Below are 22,683 nucleotides of genomic sequence, written 5' to 3'. Positions count from 1 at the left end.
TGTTTTTTGGTTGCGCCATACATTTTATGATATAATGAGTTATGTCATTACAAAGGACAACTGGTCGCGCAAAAAACAAGCTCTCATACTAGTCTGTGGATGAAAATATAAAAGAGTTATGATTTTTAGAAGGCGAGGAGGAAAAAATGAAAACGTAAAAATTAAATTGTCTGAGTCCTTAAGGCCAAAATGGGCTGAGTCCTTAAGGGGTTAAAGGGGTAATCCGTCGGAAACATCTTATCCCCAATTTAAAGAAAAGGGGATAAGATGTTAGATCGCGGGGGTCCCACCGCTGGCACCGGCACCCGGTCATTCGGTGCTCGGAGCGAACTCCGCTCCGTGCCCGATGACTGGCGATGCAGATGCCACATCCCCTCCATTCACTTCTATGGGAGGAGGTATGACGGCTGCAAGCTTCTGCATTCCTGACGCCGCCGCTGCCGACACGGAGATCGCAGGGGTCCCCATCGGCGGGACCCCTGCAATCTAACATCTTATCCCCTATCCTTTGGATAGGGGATAAGATGTTTGCGGCGAAGTACCCCTTTAAAATCCAAGTTATTTTAGGGGGGGGGGGGCTTTATTTAAGGGTTTTTCCCATAGGGGGGAACCCCTAAAGGGTTGTTTATAAATAGCATGTCCTTCACCCCTTCTAACCATTGAGATTGTGCTGATAACGCAGGGCTTGCATTATCAATACAGTTTCTGCTTTTGAGTCACTGCATTGTGCCAATGGCGCACACAGGCAGGGACCCCATGCCTCCCCGGACAGTGAGTCGCACCAGTTGGGAAGCACTGCCTTAGAAAATACCATGAATTTGTAAACTAAAAGAGCACAATATATTGTAGATGACCATCTATATACAGAGACTTTGTATAGCTACATACCTTCCTGATGTGTGACGACTTAACTCATTCAACAATGTTATAGTCTTGGTTTTGTGTGGGTTATAGCACACAACATGCAGTGGATAGGGGATGTTTTCTATACTTTGCTTCAGTTTCTGTATCTTTGCCGCAGACATATCCCCAACTGAAAAGTAATATATAGCCTCCATCTGCAATATAAAACACATCTCTATATACAATAGGTATCATTTAATGTTGATATTTAACCTGTAACATATTTTTTTTACAGCTGCCATTGGTATATGCAGGGAAATGGGGTGACTAATAAATGCGGTTTGACTATGCATTCTTTTAGTCTCAGATCAGCATTTCAAGGACTTCAGCAGCATGTTATAAAACAAGAGGAAACAACGTATCTGAAGATTACATATCTTTTTCTAGGTTAAAGGAGTATTCCAGGAAAAAACTTTTTTTATATATCATCAGGCTGCAGAAAGTTAAACAGATTTGTAAATTACTTCTATTAAAAAATCTTAATCCTTTCAGTACTTATGAGCTTCTGAAGTTGAGTTGTTCTTTTCTGTCTTAGTGCTCTCTGATGATACGTGTCTCGGGGACCACCCAGTTTAGAAGAGGTTTGCTATGGGGATTTGCTTCTTAACTGGGCGGTTCCCAAGACAAAAAGATTTTTTAATAGAAGTAATTTACAAATCTGTTTAACTTTCTGGAACCAGTTGATATATAAAAAAAAGTTTTTTCCTGGATAACCCCTTTGACCCCTTAACGACGAGCACCGTAAATGTACGTCCTGGTGACGTGGTACATTTACGTCCTAAGCATAACCGCGGGCATCGGAGCGATGCCCGGATCATGCGAGGCAGGTCCCGGCTGTTGATCGCAGCCAGGGACCCGCCGGTAATGGCGGACATCCGCGATCCCGCGGATGTCCGCCATTAACCCCTCAGATGCCGTGATCAATACCAATCACGGCATCTGCAGCATCGCGGTCACTTAATTGGATGATCGGATCGCCCGCAGCGCTGCCGCGGCGATCCGATCATCCAGCACGGCAGCCGGAGGTCCCCTCCCCTGCCTCCGCTGTCTTCCAGGATTCTTCTGCTCTGATATGCCTTCCCCCAGACCAGAGCAGAAGATGACCGATAACCCTGATCAGTGCTATGTCCTATACATAGCACTGAACAGGATTAGCAATTGAATGATTGCTTTAAATAGTCCCCTATGGGGACTATTAAAGTGTAAAATTAAAATTAAAAGTAAAACAAATGTGAAAAACCCCCTCCCCCAATAAAAACGTAAATTGCCCCATTTTCCCTATTTCACCCCCAAAAAAGTGTTAAAAAAAATATTTTATATACATATTTGGTATCGCCGCGTGCGTAAATATCTGAACTATTAAAATAAAATGTTAATGATACCGTACGATGAACGGCGTGAAGGTAAAAAAAAATTTAAAAAGTCCAAAAAATCTGCTTTTTTATAACATTTTATTCCAAAAAAATTTATAAAAAATGTATTAAAAGTTTTATATAAGCAAATATGGTATCAATAAAAAGTACAGATCACGGCGCAAAAAATTAGCCCTCATACCGCCGCTTATACAGAAAAATTAAAAAGTTATAGGTCTTCAAAATAGGGGGATCTTAAATGTACTAATTTGGTTAAAAAGTTTGTGATTTTTTTTAAGCGCAACAGTAATAGAAAAGTAGGTTATCACGGGTATCATTTTAATCGTATTGATCCAAAGAATAAAGAACACATGTCATTTTTACCATAAATTGTACGGTGTGAAAACGAAACCTTCCAAAATTAGCAAAATTGCGGTTTTCTTTTTAATTTCCCCACACAAATAGTATTTTTTTGGTTGCTCCATACATTTTATGGTAAAGTGAGTGATGGCATTACAACGGACAACTGGTCGCGCAAAAAACAAGCCCTCATACTAGTCTGTGGATGAAAATATAAAAGAGTTATGATTTTTTGAATGCCAGGAGGAAAAAATGAAAACGTAAAAATAAAATTTTCTGCGTCCTTAAGGCCAAAATGGGCTTTGTCCTTAAGGGGTTAAAGCCTCATTCACACTCTGGTATTATGGAGCAGAGCTAATGTACCTGTAATATGACAACCGTAGCCTAAGCTGGTCCCATAACTCTGGGCATGTAAGTGTTTGTGCTTTACTTTAAATTTTTTCCACAATTACCATATAATTCAGGGAGAGAAAGAAATTGGTGCAAACTGCACTGCATTGCAAAGCTTTGGTTATAGTGAGACTAAAGTATGCAAGATACATGTGTAGGAACCCATGAGCTGGAGAACAGAGTTCATGTACACAACTTCACCTTGTGCAGAAACTCTAAGTTATTAAAGGGTTTTTCCAGGACATACAGTAGTGATTGATGGCCTATATTTGGGATAAAGAGACTATCAATGTCTGATCATGGGGGGGCTGACCCCAGCACTCCCGCCGATCGGCAGAGGTTCAATGCTTGGATGTAAAGAGTAGTGTTGCTCACGAATATTCGCAATGCAAATTTTATTCGTGAATATCACATATTCGCGAATTCGCGAATATAGCAATATATATTCGTAATTACGAATATATATATTTTTTTTTCACAGTACACATCACAGTGATCATCCCTCTCTGCTTCCAGCTTGTGTGGTGTAAAGAAGGCTCTAATACTACTGCGTGAGACTGGCGTGCGAATTTTCGCATATGCGAACATTTGCATATGGTAATTTTCGCATATGTGAATGTTCGTTTATGCTAATTTTTGTATATGCTAATTTTCACATTTGCTAATTTTAACATACGCAAATTTTCGCATATGCGAAAATATAACGCGAATATTACGAATATGCGAATTTAGCGAATATATGACGAATATTTGTCCATATATTCGCAAAATACCGCGAATTCGAATATGGCCTATGCCGCTCAACACTAGTAAAGAGTGAATCTATAAAGTTCAGGGCCAGGATAAGGCTCTGCATATGTAGTTTCTCCTCCTATTGCTTTCATGAGATAAAGAATTATCAAATATTGCAGCAAAATTGTCAGATAGATGATAGCAATGGGTGAACCAAAAGTTACAAGTTACTGTTGCTAAAACACTGGACTTCATGCGACCTTGTTTCTGTTTTGAGAAAATCCCAATTCACCAGCAGGAGCACTGGTACGATTTTATGACCATATTACTCATATCTTGTCTGGCCATATATGATGACCACTACTTTTCTGTCACATGCTTTACATTCTTTGCTGTTAGGTAACACATCTATATGATGACCAGGAATCATATAACACCTAAGTATGCTAGTAAGAGCTGTCCTGTTTTAGTGACCTAATACCCTAGTTCTGAAAAAGGTCATAAACACACACACAGATATATATATTATATATACCGTATTTTTCGCCATATAAGACGCACCGGCATATAAGACGCACCCAATATTAAAGGATGAAAATCTAGAAAAAAAAGATTCTGAACCTTCAACCTGCGGACCTCCAGATGTTGCAAAACTACAACTCCCAGCATGCCCGGACAACCGTTGGCTGTCCGGGCATGCCAGGAGTTGTAGTTTTGCAACATCTGGAGGTCCGCAGGTTGAAGACCACTGGTATAGGAGGTAATACTCACGTGTCCCTGCCGCTCCGGACCCGTCACTGCTGCCCTGGATGTTGCCCTCCATCGCTGTCGCCGTGTCCCCGAGGTGTCCTCATCGCTCCGGAACGTCTCTGCTGCCCGGTATCCTCGCTCTCCATCGCCGCCATCACGTCGCTACGCACGCCGTCCCGTCATCCAATAGGAGCGGCGTGCGTAGCGACGACGTGATGACGACGAAGGGGAGCGCCGGCCATGCAGGGATCTCGGCACGGAGCAGACACCGAGGTGGCAGGTAAGGTCCCTCCCGGTGTCCTGTAAGCTGTTCGGGATGCCGCGATTTCACCGTGGCGGTCCCGCTTGACTGAGCAGCCGGGTTAGTGTCACTTTCAGCTTTGATCGTCGCGTCTGAAGGGTTAATACAGGGCATAACCGCGATTGGTGATGTCCTGTATTAGCTGCGGGTCCCGGCCGTTGATGACTGGAGGGACCACCGCGACAGGACAGGTTTTAATGTGTATTTGCCGTATAAGACGCACCAACTTTTCCCAACCAGTTTTGGGGAAGAAAAAGTGCGTCTTATACGGCGAAAAATATGGTATATATATATATATATATATATATATATATATATATATAGAGAGAGAGAGAGAGAGTTACACCTTTATCATACCTAGCTCAACTTCTGGTGATCTCTAGACATGTAATCTAAATAAAAATGTATTATACATTAAGCCAACTTGTAGCACTTGACCACTTTAACAACCTGGTCATCCAAGGCTTCGGATACAGCTTCAGCTGCACTATCCACATTGGTCACTGGAGACTGCTGAAGTGTCTGAATCCATTCCACAGCTTCTTCTATGGAGTGCTGAGTGATCCGGATTATCTTCTGATGCCACTTCACTGGCTCTTGTGAAACCCTATACAAAAAATGTCACGCCAGATTAAAAGGCATTTGTCAGGCTATATAAGGAGAGCTGTCAAAATACAACACACTGCAATACAGTAGTATAGCAATGTAATATGAAAGGGATCGCTTGTTCAAGAACTCCAGGGGAACTAAGGGGGGATTTATCATAACCAGAGGAAAAGTTGACCAGTTGCCCATCACAACCAATTAAATATTGCTTCTTTTTTTACAGAAACCTTTTTTTTAAAATAAAATAAGTCATTTGATTTGTTGCTATGGGCAACTGCACAACTTTTCCTCTGCATCGGTTTTCATAGATCTCTTCCGAAAAGTTTAACTAAAAAAGTATAAAAAAAACTAAAAATAACTCCCCTAATACAAATTACCAGGTCCTGGTCATCAAGCTGGGAGAAACATTAGAATGTAATGGCACTGACATAGTGGATAGAACATCAGTTGATTTTTCGGCTGCTTTTGCACTTGATATTTGATTATAATGACATACTTACCAAATGAGATTGAACTTGGAAATGTGTGCAATTTGCTCTCTGATGACAAGGCATATGGCATCCAGGCACAGGCTGTGTTGTTCTTTGTTGGATGCATTAAGGTCAAGTATAATGACTACGGATTGTTCCTGGACAACTCCAAACACTGATCGACTTGAGCTGTTCAGCCACACCAGTCTTTGTTTGTAAAGGTCAATGATGTTTGTAATCGATTCAACTTTCTGTAAAACTTCTTCTTTTTTAGCTGTCAACTGATAAACATGTAAATAAGAGTTACACTTTGGCTAATAAAAGTCTACTTTCTTCACTTAAAGGGATTGTCTACAAAAATGGCTGTGGGCAATTGCAGCTGGCAATAGATGGCATTATGAGAAAGGAAATAAACGTAGAGACATTGAAGTAAAATCTTAAGACATCAGACAGGGAGTTAAAGGGGTACTTCGCCCCCACACATGTTATCCCCAATCCAACTATCCCCTATCCAAAGGATAAGGGATAACATGTCTAATCGCAGGGGGTCTGGCCTTGCGATCTCCGGGCTGGCGTTGCGGCGTTACAGTCATGGAAACCTGGGTCTTCCATGATCGTGACGTCACTCCACCCCCCTCCATTCATGTCTACGGGAGGGGCGTGATGGCTAGTACACAACCGTTACACCTCCTCCCATAGACATGAATGGAGGGGGTGTGGCGGCTGTGTTGCAGTCATCCAGCACTACATGGAGTTCTCTCCGTGCACCGGATGACTGGGGTACTGCAGCAGAGATTGCGGGGGTTCCCAGCGGCCTATCCTTTGGATAGGGGATAACATGTCTAGCAGTGGAGTACCCCTTTAAAGGGGTTATTTAGAATTCAAAAAACAGACCTACTTTCTTCCAATACGGAGCACCACCCCTGTTCTCAAGTTGTCTGTGTTATTGCAGCTTAGTTCCATTGAAGTGAATGGAGCCAAGTTGTAATACCACACACAACCAAAAGCTCTCTGCTGACACCTCTGTCCATGTCAAAAACTGTCCAGAGCAGGATAGGTTTGCTATTGGCATTTGCTCCCGCTCTGGACAGTTCCTGACACAGACAGAGATGGCAGCAGGGAGCACTGTGGTCAGACTGGAAAGAACTACACAACTTTCCCTGGAACACACAGCAGCTGATAAGTACCAGAAGGATTAAGATTTTTAAATAGAAGTCATTTACAAATCTCTATAACTTTCTGGAACAAGTTGAGCTGAAAATATTTTGTTTCTTTCAGAGTACCCCTTTAAGGTTGATATATTTTTCCATGTTAGGCCAGGTTATGTTTTTATTTGTATTCATTTCTAGTCCTGAATAGGAGAAGGCTTCTTTGATATATACAAATGTGGAAGTGTAAGCTTTAAAGATGTCTCTATCAACTCTAGACATGTGATCCAGCAGCTACGTTCATGCAGTGATATCTCGCTATTTATACAGTGATTTTATCAAGATAATTACATAAAATGTATTAGTAGACTTTTATAATGTAATCTGACAACAACCTGACAATCCTGAATCATGAAGAAACAGTTATTTGTGGCACAACAGTCTCTTCTACAGGCAGGCAGTAACCCTAGAGTACCTTGATAGATTCATAATTGACATACGGCACATGTATTCTGCATGTCTTCACTTCATTGCCTATAAAAGTAATGGAGTTTGCACATATTCACACTTACATTGTATATTTTACCATTGCTGGTGTATTGTCGGAAAAGACCATGAGAATACCGGGAAGACACTGGGCGCCCTAGTTTATTCACATAATCTGTGGGAATAAAGCAGAATGACTCAAACTAATAAAAAAATGTGTTCACGATTAACAATGGCAAATAAAAAGGAATACAATTATAAGACGGGTTCTTTAAATGTGAACAGCACGCACAATGCCACATATACCTTGCCATAAAACGTGCCCTCATTGTTTTACAGAGGATTTCCCCCAGCGTACAGGAAGAAGGGTATTGAGCCTACATATATTTTAATAAATGAATGAAATCATCTGTTCCTTTGTGGACTGCGCCATGTTTTACAATCCACTAACCCATTGTAAAGAAGAGGTGTGTACAAATGATCTACTGGAGCAGCAACATTACCTACATTTTCTAGAGACAATGTCTGACATCAGGTACTGTAAAAGGGGACATGTGTAAAAAAAAAAATTGTGACAATTGCCCAAATTCAATGCATTTATGGGGCTAAAGATCCGCTTCTAGCTTATCAAAATTGCGCACTGGAGGTAAACCCTGCCGCTCAATTTGAATATTCCTTGTCACTGGTCACGTGAGTACTCAGTCAGCGCATTCGCTCACATGACCAGCGACTGGTCGTAGAGTCACAGACAATAAATATTCAAATTTAGCCAGCAGGGCCTGCCTCCAGCACGCAATTCAGAGGAGATAGAAGCAGATCTTCCGTGGGACATATCTCCAGACTCCGTATTTTAGTCAGTGATCCCTTATGGCTCTCCTGTTCACCCACACTATAACCCATTGTATTGGGTTTAGCATTGGTGAACAGGATAACCCTTTTCTTTAAATAAAGGGTAAAGCATAAATAGATATTGCAGGAAGGGCTTTGTGAGGCCATGTCCAAGTGCTAGGAGGCATGTCAGTATTGGACATATGAATATAAATGTTAGTACCACAGAGGAGGCAACAGAGGAAAATTAAGTTGCAATAAATTCACATTGAGAAAATGATTGATAATAACAACAGATAATAGCTGCAAACATTCATTTTAGGATGGAAATCCTACTATACATTCTTAAAGGGGTATTCCAGCTTTATACATCCTATCCCCTTTATACATCCTATCCCCTATGATAGAGGATAAGAAGTATGATCGCAAGGGTCCTGATGCTGGGGAACCCCGCAATCTCGGTACAGCCCCCTAGTGACATCATGCCACGCCCCTTTATTCATGTCTATGGGAGGGGGCGTGAAGAATGTCCCCGTCTTGGAGGCAGTGCCCAGCACAGAATGCCGGGGGCTGCACCGAGATCCCGGGGGTCCCCAGCGGAGGGACCCCTGCGATCATACATCTTATCCCCTATCCTTTGGATAGGGGATAAGATGTATAAAGCCGGAATACCCCTTTAAACTGTAAGTTCACCTTTAGTCTCCCAACGTTAATATTTTAGAATGACCGAATTGTTTCTTACTATAGCACAACCAGAAATACTTTGTTTATAAGCAGGAGGATTAGGATTGTACAGAAAGGAGGAACGGGGATTCCAAATTCCACACAGTTCCTTTGTCAGACTCACTGTGCAACAATATAGTCTAAAATACACAGCAGCCTGCATTCAGAAATGATGATAGTGAGAAGTTATAAGGTGGTTGATCGTGTGTATCATACTTTAACAAACTGCTGCATTCCAGATTGGCTGTAACTATTTTTCTATTAAATTTAATAAAGTTTTAAATTTTAAAAAAGAAGAACTAAATTACATGACCAACCTTCTTCCTGCTGAAAACCAAGCCGTGCCAGGATTTTAGGCATTGTAAGTTTCTTCTTACTAAGACCAAAGGCTGCAGCCATCCTGATGATGAGGCCTGTGCTGTTTCTTTTTACTTTTTTTAGTCCTCATAAGGGGTTATAACATGCGGTCTTGCCATTGCATACACTGTTCAATGCTGAGCTTTGGCTCAGCATTGATCAGTGTTATCGGTGCTCTGCTGCTCTAGCCTGCAGAGCCTGACTGGAGCATCAGAGCACTGATCGGACGGTGAGGAGGCAGATAAGGGTCCTCCCGCCATCCATTGAGCTGATCGGGACCCGGGATTTAGCCGGGTATGTCCTGATTAGTTCCCTGGGCTAACCGGGACGATAGATTTAGATGCCGCCATAAACTTTGATTGTGGCATCTAAATGATTAATGCCAGGCATCTGCCCATTCGTCGCTATCCGTCATTAACAGTGGGTCATGGCTGCTGATAGCAACTGGGATCCACTGGGTATGAAGTGTGCTCAGGAGCACTCTTCAAACTGCAGGAGCGGGACTAGGGGGTACAGGTATGCCCTTGGTCCATAAGTACCAGGACGCAAGGGCGTACCTGTATGCCCTTCGTCCTTAAGGGGTTAACGGATAATTTAACAAACTGCTGTATTCCAGATTGGCTGTAAAAAAAATTCTATTAAATTTAATAAAATTAAAAATTAAAAAAACTAGAAGAAGAAATAAATCACATGACCAACCTTCTTTCTGCTGAAAACCAAGCCGTGCCAGGATTTTAGGCATTGTAAGTTTCTTCTTACGAAGCCCAAAGGACTGCAGCCATCCTGATGATGAGGCCTGTGCTGTTTCTTCCATATTTCACAGCATCGGTCTTCTATATATAAGGAAAGAATGATCATTCAGAGGATTCTGTTAGTCAACTTCTTTCCAGACTTGATAAATAAGGTAAAATCTCACGTGTTAAGCTAAATACTGAGCATCGATAACTAGTTGTTAGGCTAATACTAATACTAAAAAATAAAAAACATAAAAAGAACTAGCAACAGATATTGATGTGCACATTTCTGCTCAAATGAGGTGTAAATTTTACCACCATAATCTGACCACCATAATCTGGAGCATTAAGGGCCGAATGCTGGTCTAAGTTTTCTCCACCACTGGCTTCAATGAGTGGCACATGCACAATGCCCCTGTCACGATTCGGCTGGCAGGAGGTGGATCCTCTGTGCCAGAGAGGGATTGGCGTGAACCGTGTTGTTGGACCGGTTCTAAGTTGCTACTGGTATTCAACAGAGCCCGCCGCAAAGCGGGGTGGTCTTGCAGCGGCGGTAGCAACCAGGTCGTATCCACCAGCAACGGCTCAACCTCTCTGACTGCTGAAGATAGGCGCGGTACAAGGGAGTAGACAAGAGCAAGGTCGGACGTAGCAGAAGGTCAGGGCAGGCAGCAAGGATCGTAGTCAGGGGCAACGGCAGGAGGTCTGGAACACAGGTTAGGAACACACAAGGAAACGCTTTCACTGGCACAATGGCAACAAGATCCGGCGAGGGAGTGCAGGGGAAGTGAGGTATAAGTAGGGAGTGCACAGGTGAACACACTGATTAAGCCTGCTGCGCCAATCAGTGGCGCAGTGGCCCTTTAAATTGCAGAGACCCGGCGCGCGCCCTAAGGAGCGGGGCCGCGCGCGCCGGGACAAGACAGACGGGGAACGAGTCAGGTACGGGAGCCGGGATGCGCATCGCGAGCGGGCGCCTCCCGCATCGCGAATCGCATCCCGGCTGAGAGGGATATTGCAGCGCACCCGGTCAGCAGGTCTGACCGGGGCGCTGCAAATGCGAGGAAGCTGCGAGCGCTCCGGGGAGGAGCGGGGACCCGGAGCGCTCGGCGTAACAGTACCCCCCCCCTTGGGTCTCCCCCTCTTCTTGGAGCCTGAGAACCTGAGGATAAGACTTTTGTCTAGAATGTTGTCCTCAGGTTCCCAGGATCTCTCTTCTGGGCCACAGCCTTCCCAATCCACCCAAAAAAAATTTTTCTTTCTGACAGTCTTGGAGGCCAGAATCTCCTTCACAGAGAAGACATCAGAAGAACCGGAAACAGGAGTGGGGGAAACAAGTTTGGGAGAGAAGCGGTTAATGACGAGTGGTTTAAGGAGAGAGACATGGAAGGCATTGGGAATACGAAGAGAAGGAGGAAGAAGGAGTTTGTAAGAGACAGGGTTAATCTGGCACAAGACTTTGAAAGGGCCAAGATAGCGTGGTCCCAGTTTGTAACTGGGGACACGAAAGCGGACATATTTAGCGGAGAGCCATACCTTGTCTCCGGGAGAAAAAATGGGGGGAGCTCTTCTTTTCTTATCGGCAAATCTTTTCATCCGGGATGAAGCCTGTAAAAGAGAATTTTGGGTCTCTTTCCATATGGTGGAAAGATCACGAGTCACTTCATCCACAGCGGGCAAACCAGAGGGCAAGGGAGTAGGGAGGGGGGGAAGAGGGTGACGGCCGTACACCACGAAAAATGGGGATTTAGCAGAAGATTCGGAGACTCTGAAGTTGTATGAGAATTCAGCCCATGGTAGAAGATCTGCCCAGTCATCCTGGCGGGAGGAAACAAAATGCCGTAAATAGTCACCCAGGACCTGATTAATTCTTTCTACTTGCCCATTGGATTGGGGATGATAAGAAGAAGAGAAGTTTAATTTGATCTTGAGCTGTTCACAGAGGGCCCTCCAGAATTTAGACACGAATTGGACGCCTCTATCCGAGACGATATGCGTGGGCAAACCGTGAAGGCGAAAAATGTGTACAAAAAATTGCTTTGCCAACTGAGGCGCTGAAGGAAGACCAGGAAGAGGAATAAAATGTGCCATCTTGGAAAATCGATCAACGACCACCCAAACAACTGCGTTGCCACGGGATGAGGGTAAGTCCGTAATAAAGTCCATACCAATCTGTGACCAAGGCTGTTCGGGGACAGGCAGAGGATGAAGGAGGCCAGCAGGCTTCTGGCGAGGAGTCTTATCCCGGGCACACACAGTACAGGCCCGCACAAAATCAACATCAGTCTCCAGAGTCGGCCACCAATAAAAACGAGAGATGAGTTGCAAGGATTTTTTGATGCCCACATGGCCTGCGAGGTGAGAGGAGTGTCCCCATTTGAGAATCCCGAGACGCTGGCGTATAGAAACGAAGGTCTTCCCTGGAGGAGTTTGACTGATGGAGGCTGGAGAAGTGGAGATCAGACAGTCAGGAGGAATGATGTGTTGCGGAGAGACCTCTACTTCAGAGGCATCAGAAGAACGAGAGAGGGCATCGGCCCTAATGTTCTTGTCAGCAGGGCGAAAATGAATTTCAAAGTCAAAACGGGCAAAGAATAACGACCACCTGGCCTGGCGAGGGTTCAGTCGTTGGGCAGACTGGAGATAGGAGAGATTCTTGTGATCAGTGTATATGATAACTGGAAATTTTGTTCCCTCCAGCAGGTGCCTCCATTCCTCAAGCGCCAATTTAATGGCCAGTAGTTCTCGATCCCCGATGGAGTAATTTCTCTCCGCCGGGGAGAAGGTCCTAGAAAAAAAACCACAAGTCACAGCATGTCCGGAAGAATTTTTTTGTAGAAGGACAGCTCCAGCTCCCACTGAGGAGGCATCTACCTCCAATAGGAAGGGTTTAGCTGGGTCAGGTCTGGAGAGCACGGGAGCAGAAGAAAAGGCAGACTTGAGATGTTTAAATGCGTCTTCCGCTTGGGGAGACCAGGACTTAGGATTGGCATTTTTCTTGGTTAAAGCCACGATAGGAGCCACAATAGTGGAAAAGTGTGGAATAAACTGTCTGTAATAATTGGCAAACCCCAAAAAACGTTGGATAGCACGGAGTCCGGAGGGGCGTGGCCAATCTAAGATGGCAGAGAGTTTATCTGGGTCCATTTGTAGTCCCTGGCCAGAGACCAAGTATCCTAGGAAAGGAAGAGATTGACATTCAGAGACATTTCTCCATTTTGGCATAAAGTTGATTGTCCCGAAGTCTCTGAAGAACCATGCGGACATGCTGGCGGTGTTCTTCTAAGTTGGCCGAAAAAATCAGAATATCGTCCAGATAAACCACAACACAGGAATATAGGAGATCACGAAAAATGTCATTAACAAAGTCTTGGAAGACGGCAGGGGAGTTGCAAAGGCCAAAGGGCATGACCAGATACTCAAAGTGTTCATCTCTGGTGTTAAATGCAGTCTTCCATTCGTCCCCCTCCGAGATGCGGATGAGATTATAAGCACCTCTTAAGTCCAGTTTGGTAAAGATGTGGGCACCTTGTAAGCGATCAAAGAGTTCCGAGATAAGAGGTAAGGGGTAGCGTTTTTTTACCGTGATTTTATTAAGTCCGCGGTAATCAATGCAAGGACGTAGGGAGCCATCTTTTTTGGACACAAAAAAAAATCCAGCTCCGGCAGGGGAGGAGGACTTGCGGATAAACCCCTTTTTTAAATTCTCCTGGATGTACTCCGACATGGCAAGAGTCTCTGGAGCAGACAGAGGATAGATTCTGCCCCGGGGTGGAGTAGTACCCGGGAGGAGGACAATAGGACAGTCATAAGGCCTGTGAGGAGGTAAAGTCTCAGCTTGCTTTTTGCAAAAAACGTCAACATAGTCCATATAAGCCTTAGGAAGACCGGATACAGGGGGAACCACAGGGTCACGGCAAGGAGTACTGGGAACCGGTTTAAGACAAGAAGTACCCCAGTTCTTGATTTCTCCTGTGGACCAATCAAGGGCTGGGGAATGGCGTTGAAGCCACGGTAATCCAAGAAGAATTTCAGAAGTGCAGTTGGAGAGGACCAAAAATTCTATTTTTTCGTGATGGGGTCCGATGCACATTAGGAGAGGTTCCGTGCGGTAACGCACGGTACAGTCCAATCTTTCGTTGTTAACAGAATTGATGTAGAGGGGTCTGGCGAGACTGGTCACTGGAATGTTGAACCTGTTGATGAGAGAGGCCAAAATAAAATTTCCTGCAGATCCGGAATCCAAGAAGGCCATAGCAGAGAAGGAGAAGGTAGAGGAAGATATCCGCACAGGCACAGTAAGGCGTGGAGAAGCAGAGTTGACATCAAGAACTGTCTCACCTTTGTGCGGAGTCAGCATACGTCTTTCCAGGCGGGGAGGACGGATAGGACAATCTTTCAAGAAGTGTTCGGTACCAGCACAGTACAGGCATAGATTCTCCTTGCGGCGTCGTGTCCTCTCTTGACGTGTCAAGCGAGACCGGTCAACTTGCATAGCCTCCACGGCGGGAGGCACAGGAACGGATTGCAGAGGACCAGAGGAGAGAGGGGCCGAGGAGAGAAACCGCCTCGTGCGAACAAAGTCCATATCCTGGCGGAGCTCCTGACGCCTTTCGGAAAAACGCATGTCAATGCGGGTGGCAAGATGAATAAGTTCATGCAGGTTAGCAGGAATTTCTCGTGCGGCCAGCACATCTTTAATGTTGCTGGATAGGCCTTTTTTAAAGGTCGCGCAGAGGGCCTCATTATTCCAGGAAAGTTCGGAGGCAAGAGTACGGAATTGGATGGCGTACTCTCCAACAGAAGAATTACCCTGGACCAGGTTCAACAGGGCAGTCTCAGCAGTAGAGGCTCGGGCAGGTTCCTCAAAGACACTTCGGATCTCCGTGAAGAAGGAGTGTACAGAGGCAGTGACAGGGTCATTGCGGTCCCAGAGCGGTGTGGCCCATGACAGAGCTTTCCCAGACAGAAGGCTGACTACGAAAGCCACCTTAGACCTTTCAGTAGGAAACTGGTCCGACATCATCTCCAAATGCAGGGAACATTGCGAAAGAAAACCACGGCAAAACTTAGAGTCCCCATCAAATTTATCGGCAAGGATAATCGTAGGCCGGAAGCGGCCACTCGCTGTGGAGGAGGTGCAGGAGCAGGCGGAGGAGATGGTTGCTGGAGCTGAGGTAATAGCTGCTGTAGCATCACGGTCAGTTGAGACAGCTGGTGACCTTGTTGCGCTATCTGTTGCGACTGCTGGGCGACCACCGTGGTGAGGTCGGCGACAACTGGCAGTGGGACTTCAGCGGGATCCATGGCCGGATCTACTGTCACGATTCGGCTGGCAGGAGGTGGATCCTCTGTGCCAGAGAGGGATTGGCGTGGACCGTGTTGGTGGACCGGTTCTAAGTTGCTACTGGTATTCACCAGAGATCGCCGCAAAGCGGGATGGTCTTGCAGCGGCGGTAGCAACCAGGTCGTATCCACCAGCAACGGCTCAACCTCTCTGACTGCTGAAGATAGGCGCGGTACAAGGGAGTAGACAAGAGCAAGGTCGGACGTAGCAGAAGGTCAGGGCAGGCAGCAAGGATCGTAGTCAGGGGCAACGGCAGGAGGTCTGGAACACAGGTTAGGAACACACAAGGAAACGCTTTCACTGGCACAATGGCAACAAGATCCGGCGAGGGAGTGCAGGGGAAGTGAGGTATAAGTAGGGAGTGCACAGGTGAACACACTGATTAAGCCTGCTGCGTCAATCAGTGGCGCAGTGGCCCTTTAAATTGCAGAGACCCGGCGTGCGCGCGCCCTAAGGAGCGGGGCCGCGCGCGCCGGGACAAGACAGACGGGGAACGAGTCAGGTACGGGAGCCGGGATGCGCATCGCGAGCGGGCGCCTCCCGCATCGCGAATCGCATCCCGGCTGAGAGGGATATTGCAGCGCACCCGGTCAGCAGGTCTGACCGGGGCGCTGCAAATGCGAGGAAGCTGCGAGCGCTCCGGGGAGGAGCGGGGACCCAGAGCGCTCGGCGTAACAGCCCCTTTCATTGAGAAATGGGAATAGCCAGATACGTGCGTTTGCCCAAAGTACTGGGTGCCAAAGGGATTAGACACAGGCCTAGGGCAGGGTGTAGCTTGGATTCCATATAATAGGGTGCCCCTTCCAGTCTTTGCCTATGTGGTGTCCCGGTACCGTACCTTGTATGGTGGTCCCTAAAGTCAGAGTAACTACGCTCAGGTAGGGTCCCCCAGGTGGGACAGCCCCTAGTCGCCTCTCCTCTATTCTAATTCTATAGTGTTTACATGTACATATTTAATAATAATGTGTATATTTAATATAATGTATAGTACTTACCTTGTTAGCGTCGCAGGATCTTCGGTAATGTGACCATGTTAATTCCTCTATGGTATGTTAGAGGACCTTTGGAGGTCCTTGGGTCACATGTTACCCATAATCCTATGTAAAGGTGATTGACAGCAGTATTGGACCAATTAGCTCTAGTCCAGCCCCTGCCCATATAAGGGAGCTGTAGCCAATTATCGCTCTCTTGGGTTGCTGCTCTCGTGCATGCCGGACTAGCAGGACGGATCTGCGCAACTTTCAAAGACACGCTAGGCCAGAAAACCTGCCTGCCTCAGCACAAAACTAAACCGTGAGTTCTAAACTAATCCCCGCTAAAGCTAGCGTGACTACTGGACCGAAACTAAATCCTCTTAATCCAGTGGAACAGCGCATATCAGTCTACGGACTCTAAATTGCTCAAGATCCCAACCTTTGTCAATCTCCAAGAGAATTTGCATGTACAGAGACTGTTCCTGTTATGAAGCTTGCATAAAATCTTCAGTAAAAATTCCAACTGTTTTCAGCAAACTCTCCGGTTGTGGATGTTCAATTATTCTATACCTCCCTATCGCTCTTGGGAAGGCTGACGGTAGGACAAGCATTACAGACACCCTGGCGTCACGAATAGAAAGAGTTAACCAGACACCCTTTAGTCACCGCACAGCTACACCCCATATACCCTACTCCCCCAGGCTATCACACTTACATTCTAGGTTTGTAGTTATTACAGGAATCAGTAACATTACTGTTTATACAGGCTGTAAGGTGAGTAGGGTGCCCATACTATAGTGCACTGTTTACTTCAGTGTTTCCCAACCAGGGTGCCTCCAGATGTTGCAAAACTACAACTCCCAGCATGCCTAGACAGCCTTCGGCATTGACATAGGTCAAAGGAAATTAGTATGGAGCTGAGTCTGCTTCACAGACGGTGGGTGTAGGCTGCAAAATGCAGCTGGTATCCATCGTCAATGGCTGAGATCAGAGATACCACTGGCATTGCCTAGATGATTTGGTCAATAGGGGCTGCAACATCTAGGTAGGTGGTCTCTAAACTGCTAGACCTCTAGCTGTTGTAAAACTACAACTTCAGCAAACTCGGACTGCCGGTTATCTTGATGGTTAGCCACAGGGTGATAGTGCCCTCTGAGTGATGCCCCAAAGCAGCTGAGATGGCAGGGGCCGAGTGCTGTTATAGGAGTCAGAATACAGAGATGCTATATATATATATATATATATATATATATATATATATATATATATATAATTACAAATACCACTGCAGGAGTTATCTGTCTGTCAATGCTATCTGTCTTTACCACTGATTACAACCAGGGTGCCTCCAGCTGTTGCAAAACTACAATTCCCAACATACCCGGACGGCCAAAGGCTGTTCAGGCATGCTGGGAGTTGTAGTTCTGCAACAGCCTGAGAAACCCTGGTTGGAAATCACTCGTGTATATTGCCCCCATCACCACTACAGGGTGTAGTGAGATAAATGAGCACTTACACACAAGTAACAGACGCAGCAGTAACACATCAGACGTGTTCCATTGCTGTAAGACCATGCATTTTCCGGTGCCACATTACTTACCGGCACGTACCGGAGCCTAGTTGTTGACCGCCTACTTGTTGACCATAGAAACATAGGTTGCTAAGTTCTGACCAATAAGAGGACAGCGCAGTCTTCAGTATCGTGGCGTCCGTGTGAGGGGCGTTACGGAGGCGTGGCTATGTGTGGAGCGGAGATGGGCGTGGCTATGTGTGAGAGAGGGGAGGGGAAAGAAGTGAGGGCCAGAATAGGAGGCGGGGTTAGGTGTGAGAGCAGGGAGGGGCTGGGTGTGAGCGGAGGAATAGGAGGCGGGGTTAAGTGTTAGAGCAGGGAGGGGCTGGGTGTGAGCGGAGGAATTGGAGGAGGGGTTAGGTGTGAGAGCAGGGAGGGGCTGGGTGTGAGCGGAGGAATAGGAGGCGGGGTTAGGTGTGAGAGCGGGGAGGGTCTGGGTGAGCGGAGGAATAGGAGGAGGGGTTAGGCGTGAGAGCGGGGAGGGGCTGGGTGTGAGGGGTTGAAATAGGAGGCGGGGTGGTAGTGTAAGGGGCAAAATATAAGGCGTGTCTATGAGTGAGGGGGGCGTTGTGCCAGTTTGTATCTGCACTGTACTGATCATTGTCTATAGAACGTAATAACGTAGCCTCTCCTCTCTTTCACTATGGGGGAGATTTATCAAGACCTGTCCAGAGGTTGCCCCTAGCAACCAATCAGATCGCCGCTTTCATTTCTGAAAAGGCCTCTGAGAAATGAAAGAAGCAATCTGATTGGTTGCTATGGGCAACTCAGCAACTTTTCATCTGCACAGGTTTTGATAAATCTCCCCCTATGTGCCTGCTATGGTGTGGCGTAGCTTTTCCAGCCACGGCTTTGGGGTTGTTCACATGAACTGTATGCGCTGCAGATTTTATGCTGTGCTCATCTCCTTATTATAGTGGTTAAAGGGGTTATCCATGTTTTAAGTAAAATTGTAAATAGCCTCAAAATATATTAACAAACTAGGTCATACTTACCTCTGGGATGAGCCCCCATTCACCCTCCATGCCATGACTAAGGGCTCTTTAGCCTGAAACGCATAGGCTCTACGCTCCTTGCTATGCTGTTTGTCACTTTTGTACCTCAATAAACAAGTTTTTACCTGCCTTCCTGGTGCTGGACATCTTCCGTTTTCTACCCATTCACCCTCCGGTTAATACACTTTAGGAGTGGAGGTCACGTGACCACTGTAGGTAATCTATGGTCACCTTCCGTACTCATGGCAGCATCCAGGGGTATAGCTATAGAGGAGGCAGATGCACCAGGGCCCAGCAGTACAATAATTGGCATATGGGGCCCTGTTTCAGATTTTGCATCGGGGCCCCGAAGCTACAAGCTCCGCCTCTGGCGGCATGGCTCCTATCACTGAGCGGTGATGCCAGGAGTACAGAACGTGACCACAGAGGCCGCTTATTGACTGTGGCGGTCACGTGACCTCCGCTTCTAGAGCAAGACTGGCGTTCTGACTGGAGAGTGAACAGGGTCACAGCGCAGGATCTCAGAGGTAAGTATTAGCTAGTTTGTTGTTTTAATGTGTTTCTGGGGAATTTACAATTTTACTTAAAACATGGATAAGTCCATTGTTGCTCTCCAGTGTGCAGTAGCCCAAGCATGTGCGCCAAACTTTTCAAAATGGGCTGGAGAGCAACGCTGGACTTGCATTTTAACCCCTTAAGGACTCAGCCCATTTTGGCCTTAAGGACTTAATTTAATTTTTACATTTTCATTTTTTCCTCCTCGCCTTCTAAAAATCATAACTCTTTTATATTTTCATCCACAGACTAGTATGAGGGCTTGTTTTTTGCGCGACCAGTTGTCCTTTGTAATGACATCACTCATTATATCATAAAATGTATGGCGCAACCAAAAAACACTATTTTTGTGGGGAAATTAAAACGAAAAACGCAATTTTGCAAATTTTGGAAGGTTTTGTTTTCACGCCGTACAATTTATGGTAAAAATGACATGTGTTCTTTATTCTGAGGGTCAATACGATTAAAATGATACCCATTATTATATACTTTTATATTATTGTTGCGCTTAAAAAAAATCACAAACTTTTTAACCAAATTAGTACGTTTATAATCCCTTTATTTTGATGACCTCTAACTTTTTTATTTTTCCGTATAAGCGGCGGTATGGGGGCTCATTTTTTGCGCCATGATCTGTACTTTTTTTTGATACCACATTTGCATATAAAAAACTTTTAATACATTTTTTATAATTTTTTTTAATAAAATGTATTAAAAAAGTAGGAATTTTGGACTTTTTTAATTTTTTTTCGTTCACGCCGTTCACCGTACGGGATCATTAACATTTTATTTTAATAGTTCGGACATTTACGCACGCGGCGATACCAAATATGTCTATAAAAAATGTTTTTTACGCTTTTTGTGGGTAAAATAGGAAAAAACGGACGTTTTACTTTTTTATTGGGGGAGGGGATTTTTCACTTTTTTTTACTTTTACTTTTACATTTTTTTACATTTTTTTTTACACTTGAATAGTCCCCATAGGGGACTATTCATAGCAATACCATGATTGCTAATACTGATCTGTTTTATGTATGGGACATAGAACAGATCAGTATTATCGGTCATCTTCTGCTCTGGTCTGCTCGATCACAGACCAGAGCAGGAGACGCCGGGAGCCGCACGGAGGAAGGAGAGGGGACCTCCGTGCGGCGTTATGAATGATCGAATCCCCGCAGCAGTGCTGCGGGCGATCCGATCATTCATTTAAATCGCGAACTGCCGCAGATGCCGGGATCTGTATTGATCCCGGCACCTGAGGGGTTAATGGCGGACGCCCGCGAGATCGCGGGCGTTGGCCATTGCCGGCGGGTCCCTGGCTGCGATCAGCAGCCGGGATCAGCCGCGCATGACACGGGCATCGCTCCGATGCCCGCGGTTCTGCTTAGGACGTAAATGTACGTCCTGGTGCGTTAAGTACCACCTCACCAGGACGTACATTTACGTCCTGCGTCCTTAAGGGGTTAAGGGTATGTTCACACACTGCAGATCAGATAAAGTAGTGTTTCTTAACCAAAACAAATGTATTTAGAATCAGTTGCAGAAAATCGGCAACATGTGAACATATCTTTTATGTACTTGCAGCATCTCATATTTAATCCATGGGATCCCCTTTATCCCGATGAAAACTGGCACCACAGCATAGTGGAGGATGTTACTGCCCCCAGAGTAAGGCTGCATGCACACCACGTTTTTGCTATACAGTTCCCGTATACAGTTTCAAGTTAAAAACCGTATGGAACCGTATAGAAAACCGTATGCATTGACGTAACATTGTAAACCGTATGTCAAACGCATCATCCGGTTTAGTCCGTTTTGCGTCTTCTGTGGTTTTGTGCGGTATTTTACCCATACCCAAAACCGCAATCTACCAAGTTTTTTGGTATTGGTGAAAAACCATATTAAACCGTTTTAAGTTTTTTTTTTTAACATGGGAGTCAATGGGAATCGTACTGAACCGTATGTGCGTACAGTTCCATCCGGTTTTCACCATACGGTTTTTGACTTTGCACAGTTTTTTTTTCTTGGAATTTCAATCAAACAAGTGAAACTTTATTCAAAATGGAGTGAAAAGTTAAAAACGCTTATGTCTTTTTCTTAACCCCTTAAGGACTCAGCCCATTTTGGCCTTAAGGACTCAGACAATTACATTTTTACGTTTTCATTTTTTCCTCCTCGCCTTCTAAAAATCATAACTTTTATATTTTCATCCAGAGACTAGTATGAGGGCTTGTTTTTTGCGCGACCAGTTGTCCTTTGTAATGACATAACTCATTATATCATAAAATGTATGGTGCAACCAAAAAACACTATTTTTGTGGGGAAATTAAAAAGAAAAACGCAATTTTGCTAATTTAGGAAGGTTTCGTTTTCACGCCTTACAATTTACGGTAAAAATGACATGTGTTCTTTAATCTGAGGGTCAATACGATTAAAATGATACCCATTATTACGTATTTTTATATTATTGTTGTGCTTAAAAAAAATCACAAACTTTTTAACCAAATTAGTACGTTTATAATCCCTTTATTTTGATGACTCTAACTTTTTTATTTTTCCGTATAAGCGGCGGTATGGGGGCTAATTTTTTGCGCCATGATCTGTACTTTTTTTTGATATCACATTTGCATATAAAAAACTTTTAATACATTTTTTATAATTTTTTTTTCATAAAATGTATTAAAAAAGTAGCAATTTTGGACTTTTTTTTTTTTTTACGTTCATGCCGTTCACCGTACGGGATCATTAACATTTTAGTTTAATAGTTCGGACATTTACGCACGCGGCGATACCAAATATGTCTATTAAATTTATTTTTTACGCTTTTTGGGGGTAAAATAGGAAAAAGCGGACGTTTTACTTTTTATTGGGGGAGGGGATTTTTCACTTTTTTTTTTACTTTTACATTTTTTGAGATTTTTTTTTTTTTACACTTGAATAGTCCCCATAGGGGACTATTCATAGCAATACCATGATTGCTAATACTGATCTGTTCTATGTATAGGACATAGAACAGATCAGTGTTATCGGTAATCTTCTGCTCTGGTCTGCTCGATCACAGACCAGAGCAGGAGACGCCGGGAGCCGGACAGAGGCAGGTGA

General features: G+C 44.8%; 1 protein-coding gene across 3 annotated transcripts in view; it reads right to left on the bottom strand.

The window, feature by feature from the left end:
• VWA3B (von Willebrand factor A domain containing 3B) overlaps positions 1 to 18,242 on the bottom strand; it is a 185,906-nt gene extending 167,664 nt beyond the window's left edge. Inside the window, exons 1-6 of one of the 3 annotated variants that reach the window (XM_056555914.1) lie at positions 18,062 to 18,242; positions 10,106 to 10,239; positions 7,585 to 7,673; positions 5,895 to 6,145; positions 5,239 to 5,395; positions 889 to 1,058 (exon numbers count right to left, since the gene is read on the bottom strand). In XM_056555914.1, the coding sequence (XP_056411889.1) occupies positions 889 to 1,058; positions 5,239 to 5,395; positions 5,895 to 6,145; positions 7,585 to 7,673; positions 10,106 to 10,220 (782 nt within the window). In that variant the 5' untranslated portion in view covers positions 10,221 to 10,239; positions 18,062 to 18,242. The other 2 variants (XM_056555912.1, XM_056555913.1) reach the window with 2 other exon arrangements.
• Between the last annotated feature and the right edge of the window lie 4,441 nt (positions 18,243 to 22,683).

Source organism: Hyla sarda, chromosome 2, assembly GCF_029499605.1.
Source record: "Hyla sarda isolate aHylSar1 chromosome 2, aHylSar1.hap1, whole genome shotgun sequence".
NCBI classification, from domain to species: domain Eukaryota; kingdom Metazoa; phylum Chordata; class Amphibia; order Anura; family Hylidae; genus Hyla; species Hyla sarda.
This window is presented reverse-complemented; position numbering and strand designations above follow the sequence as displayed.